At 44.0% G+C, this 23064-nt stretch overlaps 1 protein-coding gene across 4 annotated transcripts in view; it reads left to right on the forward strand.

The window, feature by feature from the left end:
- CELSR1 (cadherin EGF LAG seven-pass G-type receptor 1) overlaps positions 1–23064 on the forward strand; it is a 271369-nt gene that overhangs the window by 169639 nt on the left and 78666 nt on the right. For all 4 annotated transcript variants that reach the window (XM_075345116.1, XM_075345117.1, XM_075345118.1 and 1 more), the window contains exons 6-7: positions 20911–21068; positions 21238–21401. In XM_075345116.1, the coding sequence (XP_075201231.1) occupies positions 20911–21068; positions 21238–21401 (322 nt within the window). The remainder of the gene's footprint in view (positions 1–20910; positions 21069–21237; positions 21402–23064) is intronic.

Consider the following 23064-nt stretch of genomic DNA (forward strand, 5'->3'; position numbering starts at 1 on the left):
TTTCTAGAACTATCGAGCTTTTGCAAAAAGCTCGAGTTCTAGTTCGATCTAGAACAGGCCCCAAAATCACTCGAGCCTAGAACTGGAGAACCTCGAACCGCGAACCGCGCTCAACTCTACTGATGAGCTTAGGTAGATTTGGAAGCATTCCAATGAAATGATCTGTGTCTCAGTGTTTGAGTTTGGGGTTCTTACATGTATGTCTTAGACCTGTGGCTGCTCAGCAAGCTGAAACACAGCTAAGCCAGATGAGTGCTCCGAGGGGGTAATTCAATACACATAGAAGCTACTCATTGCTGCAACTCCCACTGACTTATTTTGGAGTTTTCTGCCAATCACATGCAATCATCAGGCATTGTAGGACAGTAATTCAGAGAGCGCCACCTGCTACAATGTTGTCATTGACACGCACATCAGTCATATTAAATACCTCTCTGATAAGTCACTTTATTCGTTCCATTTTGACAAATTGACCTGGGTATAGTATTCTCTGCAGGTACAGCAGAAAATATGGTGTTCGGGAGAGAGAAGGCCACCTTCATTATCTTCATCTTGTAGCATTCAAGTGATTTGCTGGTCATGCCTTCAGGTAGATTACATACCAGTAATGTTCTTTTGGATTTACATACATCTCTGAGTATCAGTTTTCACCTTTTACCTGAAGTTGCAACATTTCGCACCTTTTTCTTATTAAACGTGATTTCTATTGATTATTGTTTTTCCATCATCTTTGCAGCTATATGTAGTGATACATTCATTGTTTGTTACTGCGTAGTTGTCCATACATAGGAGGAGGCCACTGCACCCACACATTCTAAGTTTTATGAGAACCCATGGACACGTGCATTCACCATATTAAATGGTGAAAAAATTACATATTTGTAGAAATTCTTTGCTGTTAGCCATTAAATTGCTGATAAAGTACATTACACCTAATTGGCATATATAGCTACATCAAAATTACTCCCCAGTGTGATGCTAGCCACTACTTACGGGGAGTGTGGGCAGGAGCGTAGTCAGGAAAGCCGGGGTCTGTTAACAGGAGGACAGGTATAAGCACAAGAAGAAAACAGAGGCGTAGTCAGGGCAATATCTAAGGGTCAGAAGTCCAGGAGAGTACGTAAGAAGTTCAGGGGGAAAGCAGAGACGTTGTCAGGTAATGGTCCAAGGTCAAACAGGCAGGAAGTCATGACAGGAACAGGGAGTGGACAGAGAGGAATCAAATAACAGTCCGGGGTCAGAGAACAAAAATCAGAACAGAGACACACACCAACAGCACAACTGCAGAACCAGAAAATACAACTGGCGATGTCCTGGACGAACATGCTCAGTAAAGCAGCCTGAGCAGTTACCAGGAAGGTGGGACACCTGAGTAATCAGCATCAACATGGATTCCTGTGCTGTTAAACACACTGCTAGCTAGTAACACGGAAAGTGCAGCAGAGCATCTTCAAAGGCAAGATGCTCTGCAGAGCGGAATCGTGACAGGTGGAACACCTGAGTAATCAGCACCAACATGGAATCCTGTGCTATTAAACACACTGCTAGCCCAGTAACACAGGAAAGTGCAGCAGAGCATTTCCAAAGGCAAGATGCTCTGCACAGAGGAATCGTGACACCCGGTTTACTGTTATCTGTATGTGTAAATGTGTATCTATGAGGTCAGAAAAGATGCACATATTTGTAGAATAATAATGTGCTCGAATAGATTTGCAGAAGATCTGATACATATGAAATTTTGGAGAAATACTTTTCACTTTCAGTATCTCTACAATTATCGCGCCATTATGCTGGGTTCTATGGGAGCTTCCAGTATAGCGCAAGCATGTAGCCGTTATATAAAGATGGACGTATTGTATCCTAGACAATTGAAAGTGCTGTCACAGGGAGCCACAAATTCTCCTTCCAATAAGTGTTATTGCTCTACTGCATCGAAAAATTGCCGAAAAGGTAATATAGACTTGTGTGCAATGGAGCAGGAAGGGGATGCCTGGGAAATGAGTGTCTATTGTGTTATCTACTGGATTGTTGGTCTGAGGCCAAAAGATTAATGAAATGGTTCTCCAGGGATGAATGGACAACTAATGAGCAGATTGTCTTAACTTTGGAGACAGTGTGTATCTCCACACTTCGGTGTCTTGTACGCCAAGTATCCAGCCCTTAGCTGCTTCTTGTATAGTGAACTGCAAAGTTTTTATAAATGTATTATATAAAAAAGAACAGACAAGCTGATAAATAAGTAAACATTATTCTTGAAAATTACAAACTTACTTTAGCACATTGAGTAGAAATATGCACCACTCCGAACACTCAGCTAATATAAAGGAGCCAAGCCCTTGAGTACTGAGGAACATTTACAGAAAGTCTCAAAACCGCTCTTACTGCTTATCTCAAAATGATCTCTTAAAGGGAACCTGTCATCAGGAATTTGGCTTTCAACCTAAACGTTTCCCCCTCTGCAGCTCGTGGGCTGCATTCTAGGAAGGTTTTTGTACTTTTTGTGCCCCTTTTTAAACCAAAATAAACACTTTATAAACGTGTACCTTTCTGTTTGAAAATCTTGTTAATTTTCCATGGGGGCGGGCCGTGTGGCGTCCGTTGCTGTAGCTTACGCCGTCCCCCATGCTCCAAATCATGCCTCATAACGCCGCCCACTGCGCCGAGGTCCCGTGCACGCCGGGACACCTAGTGACGTGGTCGCAGGCACGAGAGTATGGGCGGCGCTGTGATTGCATCGCAAGTGCGCGCCCATACTCTCGTGTGCGCGCTCTCCCCTCTGTACGTCGCTCAGATCCTCTGCTTCTCCTGTGCTCCGCTCCTCCCATCTATTTCCTGCTGCAGGGTACGATGGGAAGGAGGTGACGTCGGGCCGGCGCAGAACGCTGGAGGCAGTGGGGGAAAGGGCGGGCACGAGAGTATGGGCGCGCACTTGCGATGCAATCACAGCGCCGCCCATACTCTCGTGCCTGCGACCACGTCACTAGGTGTCCCGGCGTGCACGGGACCTCGGCGCAGTGGGCGGCGTTATGAGGCATGATTTGGAGCATGGGGGACGGCGTAAGCTACAGCAACGGACGCCACACGGCCCGCCCCCATGGAAAATTAACAAGATTTTCAAACAGAAAGGTACACGTTTATAAAGTGTTTATTTTGGTTTAAAAAGGGGCACAAAAAGTACAAAAACCTTCCTAGAATGCAGCCCACGAGCTGCAGAGGGGGAAACGTTTAGGTTGAAAGCCAAATTCCTGATGACAGGTTCCCTTTAAAGTTATTCAGTATAAATATTACTGGAAGGGGTCATTTATACTGGCAGAATTATTGTGAAAACCGTTCAGAATGGTCTAAAATAACAAAAGAATCCATACTCGCGTATTCATCCCTCACCACTCTATTACCAACACCTTCAGGATCCCCTGTCGATCTCTACTTTACAGTCCAGTTATGACATCCGTGAGATGGACATGTGACCACTGCAGCCAGTCACTGTCTGTCACGGGTTGAGGACATCTTTGTCTGAAGCAGGAATTAGAGACCTGCAGTGGATCCCAGAGGCACATGACTGATGGACTAGTGAATTGCGCTCCTGGTAACCTAATAAATAAGACACCACACACTGCGTGACATGGATTAAAATTTTGGCCACAGCAGCCCTTTATTTTTTATAAGGAAAAACATCAACAAGAAAAACAAGATTATCGGCCCAGAGATGTGGTTGTTATAAATCCCAGCCCCATATCCCCCTCCGCCGTGTACACCTAGCTCAAGGGGGAATCTGGGTATACCCCTTGATCATTTTCCTTGTGTCCGCTGAGCTCCTCCCCAGGGACCCATCTATTCCACTGTCCACTGAGCTCCTCCCCAGGGACCCATATTCCACTGTCCGCTGAGCTCTGGCCCAGGGACCCCATTAAAAACATAATTCTCCAACCAACAAAGAGGGGGTTTAAACAACCACATCCCGCCAAGACTCGCTCTTGTGACACCTTACAAGAGTGAGTTCCTCCACAACTTAATGGCTCGTTCTACTCCTTCTTGTATTCCCAACATCCATATATCAATGCCAATGTCATTAAGATGTACCTTATCATCTCTCCAAAATTGTTCCTTTGTATTTTCAAGCATCTGGTGACGTATGGCCACCCCTCCGTTTTCCAACACAAATTTTGTTATTTTTTTATTAACCTTTATCCTTGTATTATTGATGCGAGCCACTGATCGCGCTGTTCTCCACATTTGTCTAGCTACTATATCCGACCAGACCACCACTGTTTCTGGGTAAGACCTCCATAAATTCAACATATCAAGCTTTATGTTCCTAACTAAATGTCTTGATGTTCTTATTGCTAAATCATTACCACCTAAATGGATAAGTAAGACGTCCGGGGGGCGGTAGAACTCCACATGATACTGGATTTCTTTCAACAGCTGATGCCACTGCATTCCCCTCTTTCCTATCCATGTCACCCGTGCCAAGGAACTGGGCAACCCCAACTGTTTGCCATTAGGCCTGACTGCTGCACGTAAGGCCCCCCAAAAAACAAATGAATGTCCCATGATCCAAACCAGGCATTGCTGTTCAGCTCAAACAAAAACAAAAAACACAATTATCAAACAATTGTCTAAATGAAGACACAACTACTATAAGATTACCAAAATGTACACATATATATACATGTACGCCATTTATAATAAATGCAATCTAATGTAACTCTTAAATCTGCTCGATTCCCATCTCCCGATTTTTTTAACTATGTCAGGCTCTAAGCCCCATCTAGCAGCTTCTGTGGCTGCTCCTATCCTAAATGAGTGTGAAGTGAATGCATTTGGAGACTCTCCCAATATTGTCAGGCATTTTTTAAGAACTGCTGTGAATTGAAATTGTGACAATGACTTACAATCCTCATGAATTAGTAATGAACCTTGGATATTTGGCCTTATTGAGACATAGTTTCTAAAACAGATGACCGGGCAGGCCCTGGAACCGCTTAAAGGAAACAATGTGATCCATTTTCCTTTACCCTGTTGATCAGTTTTTGACTTTGCCAGAAAACATTCCAATCTGTCTGTGTACTGATGCATGTCCTCAGCTTGTAGACCCCCACTTCTGGTGGAGCTACTCGACACTAACTCGCTGATTCTAAAAGCTCCAAAAAAGGCCAGTGTGAATGCACAACTAAAGAGTAACACTTCAAACGGACTGCTACAGACTCGGCCTAGTACACTCAGTATCTGCTGTAATAACTGGAAAGAAATCGGACACCGTTTATCTCTGGTCTTCTTACAACTTTTCCTGTAACCCTTTAGGGCCTGCTTAACTAAAAAATGCTTTGTGTAATCAGTGACGTCATGCAGCTTAAACCAAAAAGCTAATCCAGACATTTTACTATTAATACTGGACAATGAAGTACCGTCCACAAAGGCCCTGCTAATGTAAAATAACAACAAGGAAACATTGTCATGTACACTGGCATCATGTGCCACTAGAGCACACAAGTCTTCCCATTCCCTCCATGCTGACTGGTACCTCTGCCATGTGCTTACACCCACAGACCGTTCTATCAGAGCGTATGCGGTGTCACTGGCAGTGACCACAGAAAATCCGGACACTTCTTGCCTTGTACCTCTGCCATCGGGGCTAACGAACGGAATCTGTCCCACTGAAAACGAGACAGAGCATCAGCCACAGAATTACACACACCGGGGACATGCACAGCTGTAATCTGACAATTTGACTTTAAACAGCGCAGCACTAGATGACGCAGCAACGTAACAGGCAGGGAAGAAGCTGATTGTTTGTTGATGACTTCTACAACTCCCAAGTTATCACAATGAAATCTCACTTTTCGGTTTTGGAAAATATTGCACCAAATTTCACAAGCAACCACTATGGGGAACAATTCAAGGAGTACTAAGTTTCGTGTTAACCCCTTGTTTCTCCAACTCTCTGGCCACCTATCTGCACACCACTGTCCAGAACAATATGCACCAAAACCAGTTGACCCCGCTGCATCAGTGTGGATGTCTAGATCAAAATTTGAAACCGGTGGTCTGATCCACAATGACCTCCCATTAAACTCCATTAAGAACTGTTCCCATACCGCCAGATCGTCCTTTAATGTTCTAGCCAGCCGCACAAAGTGATGTGGAAAGGTTATGCCTGAGGTAGCTGCAGCTAGGCGCCTACAAAAAACTCTACCCATTGGAATAATGCGACACGCAAAGTTCATTTTTCCTAACAGCGATTGTAGATCCTTTAATCTGATCTTACGGTGAGATCTAGCTTCTCTGACTGCCTCCAGCAGATCACTGACCTTGTCATCCGGTAATCTGCACTCCATGGCCTCACTGTCAATCAAAATTCCTAAAAACTTGATAAGTGTAGACGGGCCTTCTGTTTTATCTGATGCTAACGGTACTCCGAAACGCTTAAAAACCGACTGAATCGCTGACAATAATGAAGCACAAACAAATGACTTTGGTGGACCAATACATAAGAAATCATCTAGATAATGCAGGACGGAACGCACGCCGGCTTCCTTCTTTACTACCCACTCCAAAAATGTGCTAAATGATTCAAACAAGGAGCATGAGATGGAGCAGCCCATGGGTAAACACAAGTCTACATAAAACCTTCCCTGCCACTGACAACCCAAGAGATGGAAGCTTTCTGGATGGACTGGTAAGAGTCTAAAGGCAGCTTCAATGTCTGTTTTTGCCATTAAAGCTCCTCTGCTGTACTTCTGTACCCATGCAATCGCTGTATGAAATGAAGTATACGAGACTGTGCAAAGTTCCTGATCGATTCCATCATTAACTGAGCTTCCATGAGGGAAGGACAGATGATGGATCAGCCTAAACTTATTGGGTTCCTTCTTTGGGACCACTCCCAATGGAGAGACTCTTAAGTTTTCTATTGGCATTTTGGTGAATGGGCCTGCCATGCGGCCCAGGTCAATTTCTTTGTTTAGTTTTGTGGAGACAATGTGAGAATATGTATAAGCTGAAGCAAGGTTACGAGAACAGGTTAATGGGCCTGAAGTAGATGGGATCTTAAAACCTTCTGAGAAACCCTCCCCCAGCAATTGTGCTGCTTTTCTATCTGGGTACCTGCTTAGATAGCCCACCATCTCCCCGAGTCTAATTGGGGTTTCCCCCTTTTTGGTTAATCTCTGCTGTTGGGGTTTTATTTCGTTTAAAGCATTTTGATAGGCTATGGTTTCCACTACAGAAGGTGCATTCATGTCTGTACCTGCATGTGTTTCCGAATCTGCACTGGCTATCATTGAACTGCCAGCAGCAACCTTTTCTGTTTGCTGCCGACAATCCGATTGCTGGTGATCTGCCGACATAGCCCTGAAAGGGCTGATTAACCCCACGTGGCGCTGTCATGAGACGCATCCATAAACCAATATCTTTGTGATCCCAACGAATCCCTTGGCGACCAGCCTTTCGTTGGCGAAACTGCTCATCATAGCGCAGCCATGCTAAACCTCCATACACACGGTGCGCCTCCCCGATAGAATTCATGTAACAAAATAAGGCAGAGCAATGTTCAGGAGTTTTTTGGCCTATTACACTTGCTAAGATGGCAAAGGCCTGGAACCAATTGGCAAATGTTTGGGGGATGAGACGATAGCGTCCTTCTTGTTCCTCTCTTTTTCTCTCATCAAACCTTACTCTATCCAAGTTATATTTTTCTAAGGGCAATAATGAAAATATTTCCACATATTCGTCGGCCCAAATCTTCTCCCTAACCTCCTGTTTCAAATGAATTCCTAGAGGACCCTCAAAACATACATATAATTCTCCTTTTGCTGCATCAGATAATGTAACCCCTTGTGAAATTACTGCGTCCTCCTGTGTCTCTGGATCAGCACACAACTGACTTACCACCTCCGATGTCCGGCGACCATTTCCACACCATGCAGCAATAGGAGAAGAAGTTATGGGTAAGCTAGACTGACTCAAAGCCTCCTTAACCCCTGACACTAATTGCTGTACTACTGAATTAAGATCCCATCCTACATTGCCGGGAACTGTACCCCCAACTGCGCCCACTGGACTCATTACAGGTATTGTTACACTAGATATAGGACAAGAAAAATTGTTCTCACCAATACCTGGCTGCGTCCTAGGTTGACCAGCCGTCCGTGACGTATTAGTTATAGTCTCTACAGCCCCTTCATTATTGAAGTGCTGCGTGCTGCTGCCCTCTAGTGGGGAGTTGTTATCTGTGTCATAGTCATTGTCTGGAATCTCTTCTGAGTCTTGTAGCTGTAGATTTATTGCCTGACTCACATCCTGAGCCGGCCGATGAAGTCTTTGTCTGGTTAAAGTACTTTTGCGCAGTTGTCTTTTTGGATTCCTACCACTCCTTGTGTAATGTGAACCCGGATCCGGAAAAGTTGTGTGTCCTAAGCCCATCCCCCCGTGTTGGTTTAGTTCCTGGGGTGAGGCCGTATGATGTCCTCTAGAATGATGCAAAGATTGTTGAGGAAGTTCTAAGGATTCATGGTGGGCTGTGGTCACGTCAGTTGTAGCTTGTGTGGCTGCTTCTCTGGCTGGCACCTCAGTAGAGCTGGACTTTCTCCTTGCACTTCTTGGTGTCTCTCTGGTTAGATGATCTGGCTCTTTTCTCTGTACCTTGTTCTTCTGGTACTGTAGTTTCCTTCCTGGTTTGTAAGAAGGATCAGAGGCCGTGCTGCGCTTTGCTCTTTTCCTAGAAGTAACAGAAGGACTTATGATCCTATTGTGAGTCCTATTGGCCATTTCAGAAGTTAGTCTCTCAGGAGGTCTGGATCTTCTTAAAGTTTGATGTTCAGAAAGTTCAGAAGGGACAGATGCTGTATCCCGGGCATTCTTCAGCAATTCGTCTAGCTGGGCCTGAATCCATTCGGGCCTACACGTCAAAGCCGCAGCCTGAACAGTCTTCAGCAAGGCATCCATACTGCTGGTTCAGTCTTTGAGTCCAGGACAAAGGAATGACACCTTAACATGGGACCTATTTCTTATATGGCCCCTGCCCCCCATCTCTCCTCCTGCTCGCTGACCCCCCACCACATTCCTTAGGTAAAAACCCCATCCCTTACTCCTTAACCCTTTCCTGGATCTATCACTGCCTCAGTCATGTACGTTACGGCTATCTGCCTTCACTCTGCTGGAACAAGAATGGTGTTGGATTTACATGGTGACTTTTTTTATCCTGTGTTATTTTAAGCAATTTTTTACAATATTTTTTGCCTGGCTGGACAATCCTTGTAACAACATAGTTGATGACTTACATAAAAAGTTTATTGGTGTAGTAATCTGCTAGTTTAGTAGTAATGGATCTTTGTTTGTTTCTCCACCCATCAATAAATTAGCATTATGTCATGTGAGTGCTATGCGAGAGTGGCATTTTCTCACCTAACCTCCGTATGCAATGCCTTTTTTTCTCCGCAACTTTTATTCCACAATCATTTACAGGACCATTTACAGTGCTCTGTGCTACAGAATGGTATTGTACCCATAAAAAGTGGACCGCATACAGATAATCTTTGTGGCGTCAGTAATTTTTTTTCGCACCCATAGACTTGCATCCGTTTTACGCGATCATTCGCAGTATACTGCAAGCTGAGGAAAAGAAAGCGCTGCCTTATTGAATAATATTAGTTCGAGTGCAATCTGATTTTTTTTTTTTTTTTATTGGCTTGTACTCAGCGTATATTTAGCCAGATATGAGAAAACCTTAACAAAGTTCCTACAATGAGTATTTGGTGAGTTGTTCATGGCAAAGATTTTCTGCACCTATTAACTATAGGGCCACGTTGCTGTTTTCATGCTTTTTTCTTGCTTCTTTTAATTAATAAAAGCAAGAAAAAGGCATCCCAGCAAAGTGTATGAGAATTGTGACTTGCTGTGCGCACGTTGCTTCTTTTTTTCCTTGCAGTTTTTGTTGCTGGATAAAGAAGCAGCATGTCAATTGTTCCTGTTTTTTTTCCTGCTTTTTTCACCAATTGACTTCAATGGAGTCAGTGAAAAATGCAAGATAAAAACGCATGTGTAATGCACACGTTGCTTTTTTTGTGTGTGAATTTTTATGTACATCACTGGGGTTTCCTTGCAGCCATTTCCTCATCTCGCGGTCTTTACAGCGGGACTTTGCTGAAGGGAACTCCTGTGACGTCACTGGGTGAATCGAGTTCTTGCCGGCGGATCACCGGAGTTTACTGCAGATCCGCCAGCATGAACTCTGTTCACCTTGTGTTGTTACCAGGGTTCCCTGCACCGAGGCCGCATATCTAGGACATTTACTCATCTCGCAGTCTTTACTGTGGGACCTTGCTGCAGGGAACTCCAACGACATAGGTGACTTTGTGACTTTATCTGTGAGGTGATCCTTACCACTGTAGTCAAATTTGTGGCCAACATTTCTGACACAAAATAAGCCAATTAACAGGAGGTGTAAACGTACACACAGTATTAGGCCTTGTGCCCAGATTTCTTTTTTTTTCATGCTTTTTTATGCTCATTTTTCCTTGCTTCTTTTAATCAATAAAAGCAAGGAAAAGCATCCCAGCAAAATCTATGAGAATCCTAACTTGCTGTGCGCATATTATTTAATTTTTCCTTGCAGTTCTTGTTGCTTGTTGTTTTTTCACCAAGTGACTTTAATGGAGTCAGTGAAAAATGCAGGAAAAAACACATGGACACGTTGGATTTTTTTTCACATTACTGGTGTTTCCTGCAGCCATTTCCTCATCTTACGGTCTTTACCTTGGGACCTTGCTGCAGGGAAGTTCGGTGACATCACAAGGTGAATCGAGTTCATGCTGGCGGATCACCGGGGTTTCCTTCAGATCCACCGGCATGACCTCTGTTCACCTTATGCATCCCTGCACCTAGACTACATGTCAGCAGATATTTTCTCACCTTGCTGATTTTACCGCGGGAACTCCGATGACGTAGGTGCCCTGGTCTGTGAGGCGATCCGTACCTCAGTAACCTGGGGTCATTATGGTGACAACCCAGGGTTACTATGGCAGCAATTGTGTCCCTGTGATCACATTACAGGGACCTGATTGCCAGGGAGAGGTAAGAGATCCCTCTCTCTGCTTCCTGAATGCTGCTATCACATTGATCACAGCATTCAGGAAGTTAAACTGCCAGGAGCGTCACAGGCACCGGTCTGAGCAGAGAGATCCGGGTCCCGGTTGAAACATAAGCCGGAGACCCGGCGGCGATCGCAGGGATACAGTGCCTGAACCCCCGCGATCAGTGAAGACAGAATGGGGAGTGCACCAAAGATATAATTTAGGGATCAATCCACAAGCACATCCAGAACAACATATAATATAGAAGAAGAGAAAGCGGTTGTGCAAAAAAATGTGCGATCACCAAAGAGTATTTTCAATAAATTACAAAATCATTTTATTGTAGACAAAAGGCAAAGTACAAAAAATATCACACCATAAAACCATTTAAAAAAGCATGAGCTTAAAACAATACATCAGATGTCAAGGATATGTGACACCAAAACCCCATACCCTCTGGAAAATGAACAACTGAACCCTCAACTCAGTTGGAAAGACCACATAAGCAAGAAAAATGATGCCACAACAAGTAGTAATGAACTGCAAATCCATATGATAAAAAGGGTAACAATATACAAAGCAGATCAAATGCCCCCACTATATCTAAACAGAATAAGACTATGCACCTGAATTGAAAGCTTATATCCACAAATGAATAAATGCAAAGTGGTCAATAGATGCAGAGACAATACTACCTGTGACAGACACCAATGGGTCTGATTAAAGAATTGTATAAGAGGGATGGGGTGAAGACCCCACGCGTATCGCCACTGAAGGATGTGGCTTCCTCAGGGGAAAGTGTTCTGTACCTTTACTAGTGCCCTATTTATACATAGATATAATTAAATAATTGCTTACCAGCATGGAGATGGAGAGCCGAGAGCCTGCCTGAAATACTGCATTACCGATGGCGGCCGCCATGTTTGCCCACTTAACATCACATGATACAATAGTGTCACACCCAGGTAATGAATTGCACATGCGCGAGAAGGTAAAGCGCTATATAATTGGAGTAAGTCCCTCTGAGAATGAGCGTACTACTCCAAATGCATACAGATACGGTGATCAGAAGTATAATGATAAACTGCGCATGCGCTAGAGGCGTGAGGGCTACAAGAGGTAACTAAAGTCACTCCTTGAATCGGAGTGATGAACCCCCGCGGTCGCCATGATTAAAAAACGCACAAAATAAGCATGGAAAAAAAGTATGTGAAAAATCGCGCTAACCCAATAAAAAATTACCGTTTTTTTTTCCAGCTGCTTTTTCCTGCCAAATCAAGCGTTTTTATGTGCAGATTTTCTGCACATAAAAGTGCAACATGAACACATAGCCTATTAGGTCGAGTGGTTTTTGGGTTTTTTTACATGCTTTTTTTGGGGGGGGGGGGGGGGTTTGGTATCTCTTGTCTTCAATATGTTCGCTGTTTTTGATTTTTCTTGTTAGTTAGCTTTGATAACACTTTATTAATACAATCATGTGCAGATTACATATGTTTTTAGTGTGTTTCTGCTGTGAAGACGCAGTAGAAATTCATATGCCTTTTTTGCCTAAGGATTATCCTCATCTCATTCAAGTGTAAGTCCGCAAATAAAACGCATATTTATCACACGAGAAAATGAGATGTTGCAGATTTAAAATCCTACATCAGTTGGTTTACGCTGCATGGAAATGCACGGTGGCCATATTTCTAAGAGTACCATACATTTTGCTAGAACGGTAAAATGCAGTGAAACAAATAAGTGTCGTAATTGCACCAAAACCTCTTTATGAAAACTTAGCTTTAGGCATCTGCCAGAGTCTCCCATTAACATATACATTATGCTGGGAGCTTTTCCTCCCATATAAGAGGCCGTAATACATATGAACATAACCTTCCAGTATGTCCATGTACCCAGTTGGCTGCATTAATGTTTCTTAATTGCTTGATATTAGCCGTATACAAATGACCAGTTGTAGATGTGCTCTGCAGTGTGGTGATAACATTCAGTATGGAGGAAAGCCGTCTGACCGCAGCACAGATGTCAGCGTGACCTGCCGCCTCCTATTCATTCTAACATAACTTGTTTGGTCATTTCCATTTTCCTGGCTGAACTGTGCTAATTTTATATCCTGTTTATACAGAAAACAAGTGGATCTTAGGTTAAAACTACTATTCACATTTTTCTGCTACCTACATAATAGTTTTTGTTTTTCAAAAAGTGTTTATTAAATTACATTTTATTAATTTTTATTTTCTAATGTTTTCCTCTCTTTTCATCATCCATAATTCCCCGTCTCCCCCTTTTTTTTTTTTTCATTGACGTGTCTGTATTAGGCATTGTTTTATGCAAGACCAATTTTTACATTTTTATTATTTTTTTTTTTGCTTGCATTTAAATTATATAGAAAAATGAAATTTTATATCTATTTCTCTTGTATATTTTTCATGTTATTACGGTTGTTTGGAAATTTGTGGGATTTTTGTTACATGTATGTAAGTACATGTATTATATATTAAAAGAATAAAAATTCATATATTTAAAGGGAACCTGTCAGCAGAAATTTTGCTTTAAACCTAAAAGTTTCCCCTTCTGCAGCTCCTGGGCTGCATTCTAGCAAGGTTCCTATAGTTTTTGTGCCCCCTTTTTAGACCAAATTAAATACTTTATAAAGTTGTACCTCTTGGTATGCAAATCTTTTAAATTATCCATGGGGGCGGGCTGTCTGGTGTCCGTTACTGTCCCTCCTGCCAATTTACACCGTCCCCCAACGCTCCATTTCATACCTCAGGACGCCACCCAGTGCGCCCGAGGTCCCGCACATGCGCCGTGCGACTGTACCGGGACTGTGCACTGTGTGCACAGTGTGACCACTGGTGACGTGTTGCGCAGGCACGAGATTATGGGCGGCGCTGTGATTGTCATCAGCAAGTGCCCGCCCATAATCTCGTGCCCGCCCTTTCCCCTCTGCCTCCAGTGTTCTGCGCAGGCCAGATGACCCGACGTCACCTCTTTCCCATCTTGCCCTGGAGCAGAAAATAGATGGGAGGAGCGGAGCAGGACACCACCGGTTACGAGAGGTGACGTCAGGTCATCTGGACAGCGCTTGCGCAGAACGCTGGAGGCAGAGGGAAAAGGGCGGGCATGAGATTATGGGCGGGCACTTGCTGATGACAATCACAGCGCCGCCCATAATCTCGTGCCTGCGCAACACGTCACTAGCGGGCACACAGTGCACAGTCCCGGTACAGTCGCACGGCACATGCGCGGGACCTCGGGCGCACTGGGCGGCGCCCTGAGGTATGAAATGGAGCGTTGGGGGACGGCGTAAATCGGCAGGAGGGACAGTAACGGACACCAGACAGCCCGCCCCCATGGATAATTTAGAAGATTTGCATACCAAAAGGTACAACTTTATAAAGTATTTAATTTGGTCGAAAAGGGGGCACAAAAACTATAGGAACCTTGCTAGAATGCAGCCCAGGAGCTGCAGAGGGAGAAACATTTAGGTTTAAAGCAAAATTTCTGCTGACAGGTTTCCTTTAATTGTGAGGACTTTTATTTTTGTATTTCTTTTTTATGAAGGTTTTTCTATAGCCGTTTATATATTTGTCATCATTGTCTCCCAAGAGGCCACTTTTTTCCCTTTTATTTAGAATTTTTTTCCACTCTATCTGGGGCATCCATAGCAGCCCCAGTTACACAGGAAAACAGCCCCCCCACCTGATATGCAAAAAACTGCTAGGACCCAGCAATTGTTAAGCATGACAGAACTGGGTCTGAAAAATGCATCGGCAATGCTGATGGTTGTGTTCACTGCACGTCAGAGCTATGTGGCCAGCAAAAGAAAATACAGAAGTCATAATAAACCGCTTCTGTCTTCTCCCCAGGGTTTTGTTTGTGTGTGACAGCCATAGACCCATTCCATCCCTGCTATATTGCAGAAGCTTAACCATGCGCTGTGAATTTACAATGGCGTTGTGTTAAAGCCCAGAATCAAGCTCCATAATCTCATAGTAAATCTTGTTTTACAATTTCTAGTATTCTGTATTAGGTCTGTACAGGTTTGCAGTGTAGCAAAGATGTGCTTATTCACTGAGAGCAAATAGAGATCTTGAAAATCGAAACAAAACAGTAATTGAAGGTTTTGGTTTTTTTTTAAATAAAACTTAAAAACCTCGATATATGCAATAATGATCCGATATGCTGGACTGCAAACTTTTAGGTATCCGCATTCACTGCACAAAGTGAATTTGTTTCTTTGTGACCTCGATGTATGTTGAGCAGTTTATTTTACACCTTTTCTACAAGAATGCCAAATTTCCCGGTATAGAGGAAGGCAACAATTACCTGAACGCTTTGCTCTGTATTACTTGAAATACAGGTAGGGGCCGCAGAGAAACTACAGAGCGTGACTATTAGAAAGGTCTTGTTCCGTCTAGTCGTCTGGTATAAAAGCGATCATTGTTCCTGCAGTTCCCTGTAGCTCTAATTGATTTGCTTGGTACTGTTACTTCTATGAAGGCTGCGCTTAAAGGGGTATTCCAGTTGTAAAGAGTTATCATCAACTTTCAACTTTCCACTGGCTGAGTAATAACTGGGTAAATTGGTGGGTGTCTGACTGATGGGAAGAATAGGGGGTCAGGAATCCGTGGCTGAGTAGAGTAGCAGTTGAGCATGTGTTTCCACTCCATTCACTGTCTAAGGCCCCCTTCACACGTCCGTGAAAATCACGCACGTTTTTCACGGACGTGTCAAAGGTGCGTATTGCCCTCCGTGTGCCTTGTTTATGGCACACGTGTGTTCTCCGTGTGTTATCCGTGATAACACACGGAGAACAGGAACTTTCTGCTCACTTGTCCCTGGCGTTGCTGTCTGTGGTGCTGATCTTCGGTCTACAGTCCTGCGACTCCCCACTGCAACTGCTTCCGGCCCACAGTGGCAGAGACAGCAGTGCTGGAGAAGGTGAGTATAGAAATTCTTTTTTTTTTTCCAGAGACACGTGAGTTTTCTCCGGTGCGTGTCACACGGATCACCTCCGAGCGGTCCGTGCGACACCCGTGATGCCGGAGAAAAACTGACATGTCTACGTGTGGAGCACACGGGCACACGTAGGCTCCACACGTACACACGGTCCATGGCAAAACACGCGCATGATCTCAGACCCATTGATTTTAATGGGTCTATGTGTGCCCGTGTCTCCGGCACGTGAGGAAACGGACCAAACACGTTCCGGAGACATGGACGTGTGAAGGGGGCCTAAGGGAGTGACTAAGACAGTCAAGACAATGTCTTTGAAACTCTAGTAGACAAAGAATAAAGCATGGTTGACTGCTTCTCTATTCACACTTTGAATTTAGGACCCTATGTTGTGGCCATCAGTGAGGTACCAATGGTTTTATCTCTCTAACAGGTATTACCAATCCAGGTTTGCCAAAAACGTTACAACTTGGCTATATGAATTCTATATCCGACAGCCCTTGTTGTGCTTACACACCTCTTTACATTGGTGTGGGGCATAAAAATAATACAGAAGGAGACACGAAAGCGGAGGGATATGCAAAGAAAACAACCGTAATAACCAGACAAAGATGTCAGTTTACTATTAGGTGAAAGGACAAATTGCTTTGTTCCTAATGTGGTGAACACAATAGACATGTGTCTGCACTGAGAAGTCCAATTCCTGAAGCTGATATTGTAGTTCGTGGCAGAAGGTGAGGCTTGAAACGTAATATTGCCGCAAAGAAACCTTTGTTGGTAGTTTCAAAAGAAGAGGCGGTAGACCAACCCTGGGGATCACTTGAATGTTTTCTTGATTTTCTATAGATCAATAAACAATTATGATCTAATAACTTTAAACATAATAAGTCGCCACAGTTTTGCTACCTCATCTGGAGGAAGTATTATGTAGAGTCAGAGACCCGGATTCCAGCAATGTGTCGCTCATTGGCCTACTTGTTATCATTTTGATAAAATGATTGTTTTAGCTGCTGGATATCTAGCAGATTTTTAAATGTGGAGCTCTATAACCCAGCCCACACCACTGATTGACAGCTTTCTACCCATATACAGTGCCTACAAGTAGTATTCAACCCCCTGCAGATTTAGCAGGTTTACACATTCGGAATTAACTTGGCATTGTGACATTTGGACTGTAAATCAGCCTGGAAGTGTGAAATGCACTGCAGCAAAAAAGAATGTTATTTCTTTCTTTTTTTTTTTTTTTTAAATTGTGAAACGTTTATTCAGAGGGTCATTTATTATTCAACCCCTCAAACCACAAGAATTCTGTTTGGTTCCCCTAAAGTATTAAGAAGTATTTCAGGCACAAAAAACAATGAGCTTCACATGTTTGGATTAATTATCTCTTTTTCCAGCCTTTTCTGACTAATTAAGACCCTCCCCAAACTTGTGAACAGCACTCATACTTGGTCAACATGGGAAAGACAAAGGAGCATTCCAAGGCCATCAGAGACAAGATCGTGGAGGGTCACAAGGCTGGCAAGGGGTACAAAACCCTTTCCAAGGAGTTGGGCCTACCTGTCTCCACTGTTGGGAGCATCATCCGGAAGTGGAAGGCTTATGGAACTACTGTTAGCCTTCCACGGCCTGGACAGCCTTTGAAAGTTTCCACCCGTGCAAAGGCCAGGCTTGTCCGAAGAGTCAAGGCTAACCCAAGGACAACAAGGAAGGAGATCCAGGAAGATCTCATGGCAGTGGGGACATTGGTTTCAGTCAATACCATAAGTAACGTAGTCCACCGCAATGGTCTCCGTTCCAGACGAGCCCGTAAGGTACCTTTACTTTCAAAGCGTCATGTCAAGGCTCGTCTACAGTTTGCTCATGATCACTTGGAGGACTCTGAGACAGACTGGTTCAAGGTTCTCTGGTCTGATGAGACCAAGATCGAGATCTTTGGTGCCAACCACACACGTGACGTTTGGAGACTGGATGGCACTGCATACGACCCCAAGAATACCATCCCTACAGTCAAGCATGGTGGTGGCAGCATCATGCTGTGGGGCTGTTTCTCAGCCAAGGGGCTGGCCATCTGGTCCGCATCCATGGGAAGATGGATAGCACGGCCTACCTGGAGATTTTGGCCAAGAACCTCCGCTCCTCCATCAAGGATCTTAAGATGGGTCGTCATTTCATCTTCCAACAAGACAACGACCCAAAGCACACAGCCAAGAAAACCAAGGCCTAGTTCAAGAGGGAAAAAATCAAGGTGTTGCAGTGGCCTAGTCAGTCTCCTGACCTTAACCCAATTGAAAACTTGTGGAAGGAGCTCAAGATTAAAGTCCACATGAGACACCCAAAGAACCTAGATAACTTAGAGAAGATCAGCATGGAGGAGTGGGCCAAGATAACTCCAGAGACCTGTGCCGGCCTGATCAGGTCTTATAAAAGACGATTATTAGCTGTAATTGCAAATAAGGGTTATTCCACAAAATATTAAAAATAGGGGTTGAATAATAATTGACCCACACTTTTATGTTGACAATTTATTAAAATTTAACTGAGCAACATAACTTGATGGTTTGTAAGATTTATGCATCTGTTAATAAATCCTGCTCTTGTTTGAAGTTTGCAGGCTCTAACTTATTTGCATCTTATCAAACCTGCTAAATCTGCAGGGGGTTGAATACTACTTGTAGGCACTGTACACAGAAAGCTGTCAATCAGTAGTGGCGGCAGGGTTAGGGTACCTTCACACTTAGCGATGCAGCAGCGATCCGACCAGCGATCTGACCTGGTCAGGATCGCTGCTGCATCGCTACATGGTCGCTGGTGAGCTGTCAAACAGGCAGATCTCACCAGCGACCAGTGAACAGCCCCCAGCCAGCAGCGACGTGCAAGCGACGCTGCACTTGCACGGAGCCGCCGTCTGGAAGCTGCGGAGACTGGTAACTAAGGTAAACATCGGGTATGGTTACCCGATGTTTACATTAGTTACCAGTGTGAGCAGGGAGCAGGGAGCCGCGCAGCGCTGGCTCCTTGCTCTCCTAGCTACAGTACACATCGGGTTAATTAACCCGATGTGTAATGCAGCTACATGTGCAGAGAGCAGGGAGCCGCGCACACTGCTTAGCGCTGGCTCCTTGCTCTCCTAGCTGCTGTACACATCGGGTTAATTAACCCGATGTGTACAGCAGCTACATGTGCAGAGAGCCGGAGCCGGCACTGGCAGCGTGAGAGCTGCAGAGGCTGGTAACTAAGGTAAATATCGGGTAACCACCTTGGTTACCCGATGTTTATCTTGGATACAGCTTACCTCAGCTGTCAGACGCCGGCTCCTGCTCCCTGCTCGCTTCATTTGTCGCTCTCTCGCTGTCACACACAGCGATCTGTGTGTCACAGCAGGAGAGCGGCTTTGAAGAAAACGAACCAGGGCTGTGTGTAACGAGCAGCGATCTCGCAGCAGGGGCCAGATCGCTGCTCATTGTCACACACAGCGAGATCGCTAATGAGGTCACTGCTGCGTCACAAAAAGCGTGACTCAGCAGCGATCTCGGCAGCGAGCTCGCTGTGTGTGAAGCACCCCTTAATCAGAAATCATGAAAATGCTGAACTTTCTGGCAGCAGCCAGGTTGTCCTCTAATGATCTACTGCTGATTAAACAGTTATTTTATCTAAATTATACTAAGCAGCCCAATAAGTGACAAATTGCTGGAATTAGGGTCTTTGTCTCTACATTATGCTGCTCTCAGATTAGGTGGCAATAACCTGGTTTCAGATTCCCTTTAAAGAACATATCTGCCTTAAGGGGTTGTTCACTACCTGGAGAACCCATTTTTAAGTTAAGTACTTCCCTTTGTAAAATTAAAAAAACAAAAAAACCCACATGTCCTCAGTTTTTGCAATTTTAGCAATGTTGTCCGCAGCTCTTCTGGGTTCTCCTAGTATTTGTTACACTATGTGAGCGGGGCACAGCAAGTCAGCAGCCGTTATTGGGTGCGCACCCACTTTTTTCTGCTTGTCCAACATTCAGCTGATCGAATTTAGAGCATGACAGCTCAATAGTGGCCACTGATTGGCTGCAGGGCTCATGTGATATAACAATGTCACGCAAACCCCAGCAGACCCGGCGCTGACATCCCTGGAACAATGTGGGAAGTGATATATATGTTAGTGTATATGTTGTTTGTTTTGATGTTTGGTTTTTACAAGGTGGAGTACTTTATTTGAAAAGGGTTTGTCCAGTCACTGGACAACCCCTTTAAATATTGTATGAGTAAGATGTAGAAAGGTGTCAGTGATAATTATATACAACTGTTTCCTATTTCTGTACAAATGAAATAAATGATGGGTCACTGTATTATATACACTTTGTAGCATCACTAACATTATTCTTAGAGATGATCCTAGCATTTATAGCTACTGTCACTGGTCACTACCTAGTGTTACATACCGGTTGCTCCCGGAATACATGACTGATTGCTGTAGCTGCCGAACCACCAGGGGCACATGCAGGCCACCAGGCCACTTGTAAAACTTGCTTTACAGAGAGGTTAATATCCATGTAAATCTCATGATTGCACTAAAAACAGTATATATAACTGGCCAGCACTTGCCTACCTACAGAAAACATTGTACAGACCTAGTTCAGCAGCTATAGAAGTCAAAGAACTATTCACCTTCAGGGTGTTTTAGAAAAGTCAATCAAATGAAGCTTAGCCATGCTTGGGTCAAGTGGTGTGTAGGCAACTTTTTCTATACTTCTTTGACAGATATTTTCTCACAGACGTTATTAGTCTATTCTACACATTTTCTTGTTTCATATTTTGATGAATGTGAAGGTATAACGTACAACACGCCATGTCCTGTGGTTAATTTGAATGTTTTTGTTTTCTTCCAGCCCAACATTGGAAGGCTAGGTATTCCTCATGGTCCATCGGGAGAGAAGGTGGCTGTAGTTACTGTAGATGACTGCGACACTGCAGTAGCTATAAGGTTTGGGAACCATATCAAGAACTACACCTGTGCCGCCCAGGGGACCCAAACTGGGTCCAAAAAGTAAGTTACTATTTTTGTTGCTCAAACATAAATTGCTTGTTCTTTTTAGGCATTAATCAAAGTCAATAGTTTAATGAGGGCCTGTAATGTATCTCATGAACATATTTTGGTGTTTGCAGGTCGGAATGAAAATGTTGCCATGTATGTAATATGCAACCTGTTTTTCTAGGTCTCTTGACTTAACTGGACCACTGTTGCTTGGAGGCGTCCCTGATTTGCCGGAGGACTTCCCTGTACAGAACAGACAGTTCATTGGATGCATGAGGAATTTAACAATAGACAGCAGACCGATAGATATGGCTAGTTATATAGCCAATAATGGCACTCTACCAGGTATTTATCATTTAAGCTAAACGTTTGTGTATACTGAAAGAGGGCAATTAGACAGAGAAGGGAAGTATATACATAATAATTAGGGATGAGCGAATACCTTAAATATTCGGCTTCGCGAATATTTTCCGAATAGGTCACCGCTATGCAAATATTCGATGCGCAATGTAAGTCTATGGGAAGCCCGAATAGTTCTGAATAGTTTGTTATTCGGGTTTCTCATAGACTTACATTGCGCATCGAATATTCGTGAATAGTTGAATAGCGGCGACCTATTCGGAAAGTATTCGCAAAGCCGAATATTTGAGGTATTCAATCATCCCTAATAATAATCATTGCAGGTTATAGAGTATGAATATTACCTGTAAGATCAAGGAAAGTATTTAAGGCAGAGTGGATATGATACTTATATACTTATATATGCAATTATTTGAATGTAGAGCACTATAACCCCGCCCACATCACTGATTGGCAGCTTTCTGCCCATATACAGTGTACACAGAGAGTTGCCCATCAGTGGTAGGGAGGATTATACAGAGCTCATGAATATGCTGGACTACCTGGCAGCAGGTTACTAGTCCTCTCTAATGATAAACTTCTGCTCATAAAACAGTGATTTTATGAAACTACAGTAAGCAGCCCAGTAAATTACATTATGCCGAAATCAGGGTCTCTGTCTCTACATCATGCTGCTTTCAGATTAGGAGACAAAAAACTGGTGATAGATTCCCTTTAAACTGCAAATAAAGGCCTCTTTACACACTGCAACATCGCTAGCGATATCATTGTAACGTCACCGGTTTTGTGACGTAATAGCGACCTCCCCAGCGACATTGCAGTGTGTGACAATCATCAGCTACCTGGCCCCCGCTGTGAGGTCGCTGATCGCTACAAATCGTTCAGGAACATTTTTTGGTCCTTTTTTTCCCGCTGCGCAGCATGCATCTGTGTGTTTGACACCGTTACAACAACATTGTTAGCGACTTAGAACCCAGCCCGTAGGCGTGCTTTAGCGTTCCCTTTCCCATCCCCTTACCTCCGATTGGTGGTCGCTATTGCGTTCTGATTGGGCGGCTTTCACTGAAAAGAAGGCAACTTAGCGCTTCCGTCCTTTGTTTCAAAGCTACCTTGTTCCTGAGCGTGCTTGTTTGCAGATCATTAGAGAGTTCTCCAGTCTGCAAAACTATAAAGCCTATACGGTAAGCATCATTTGATTGAAGCTGTATAGATAAACCAGTGTGGAGTTTCCGCACAGAGAACTCTACAAAGATCCGCTAAGCAACAGAAGCTCAGGAACAAAGGATATACAAGCGCGACTTTTGCCAATCTTTCCAAGCTCGGGGTCGCCAATAAGAACGCACTAGCGATCACCAATCGGAGCTGAGGGGGGCGTGTAAAAAGGACACCTGGGTGGCTTCAGCGCCAAACACCACGCCCCTATCATAGGTGTGAGTCGTCAAATAGCTGCTGTATGACACGTCCCCAACGACCAGCGAGGTTGTTCTGCAGGTCCATATCGCTGCTGCGTCGTTTGCACGATCTGCCTGTTTGACAGCTCACCAGCGACTGTTTAGAGACTTTCCAGCGATCCCGGCCAGGTCGGGATTGCTGGTGGGATCGCTAGAAAGTCTCAGTGTGTAAAGGGGCCTTTAGTCTTTTAGTTAAA

This window comes from Anomaloglossus baeobatrachus, chromosome 4, assembly GCF_048569485.1.
Source record: "Anomaloglossus baeobatrachus isolate aAnoBae1 chromosome 4, aAnoBae1.hap1, whole genome shotgun sequence".
In the NCBI taxonomy this organism is placed as follows: Eukaryota; Metazoa; Chordata; class Amphibia; order Anura; family Aromobatidae; genus Anomaloglossus; species Anomaloglossus baeobatrachus.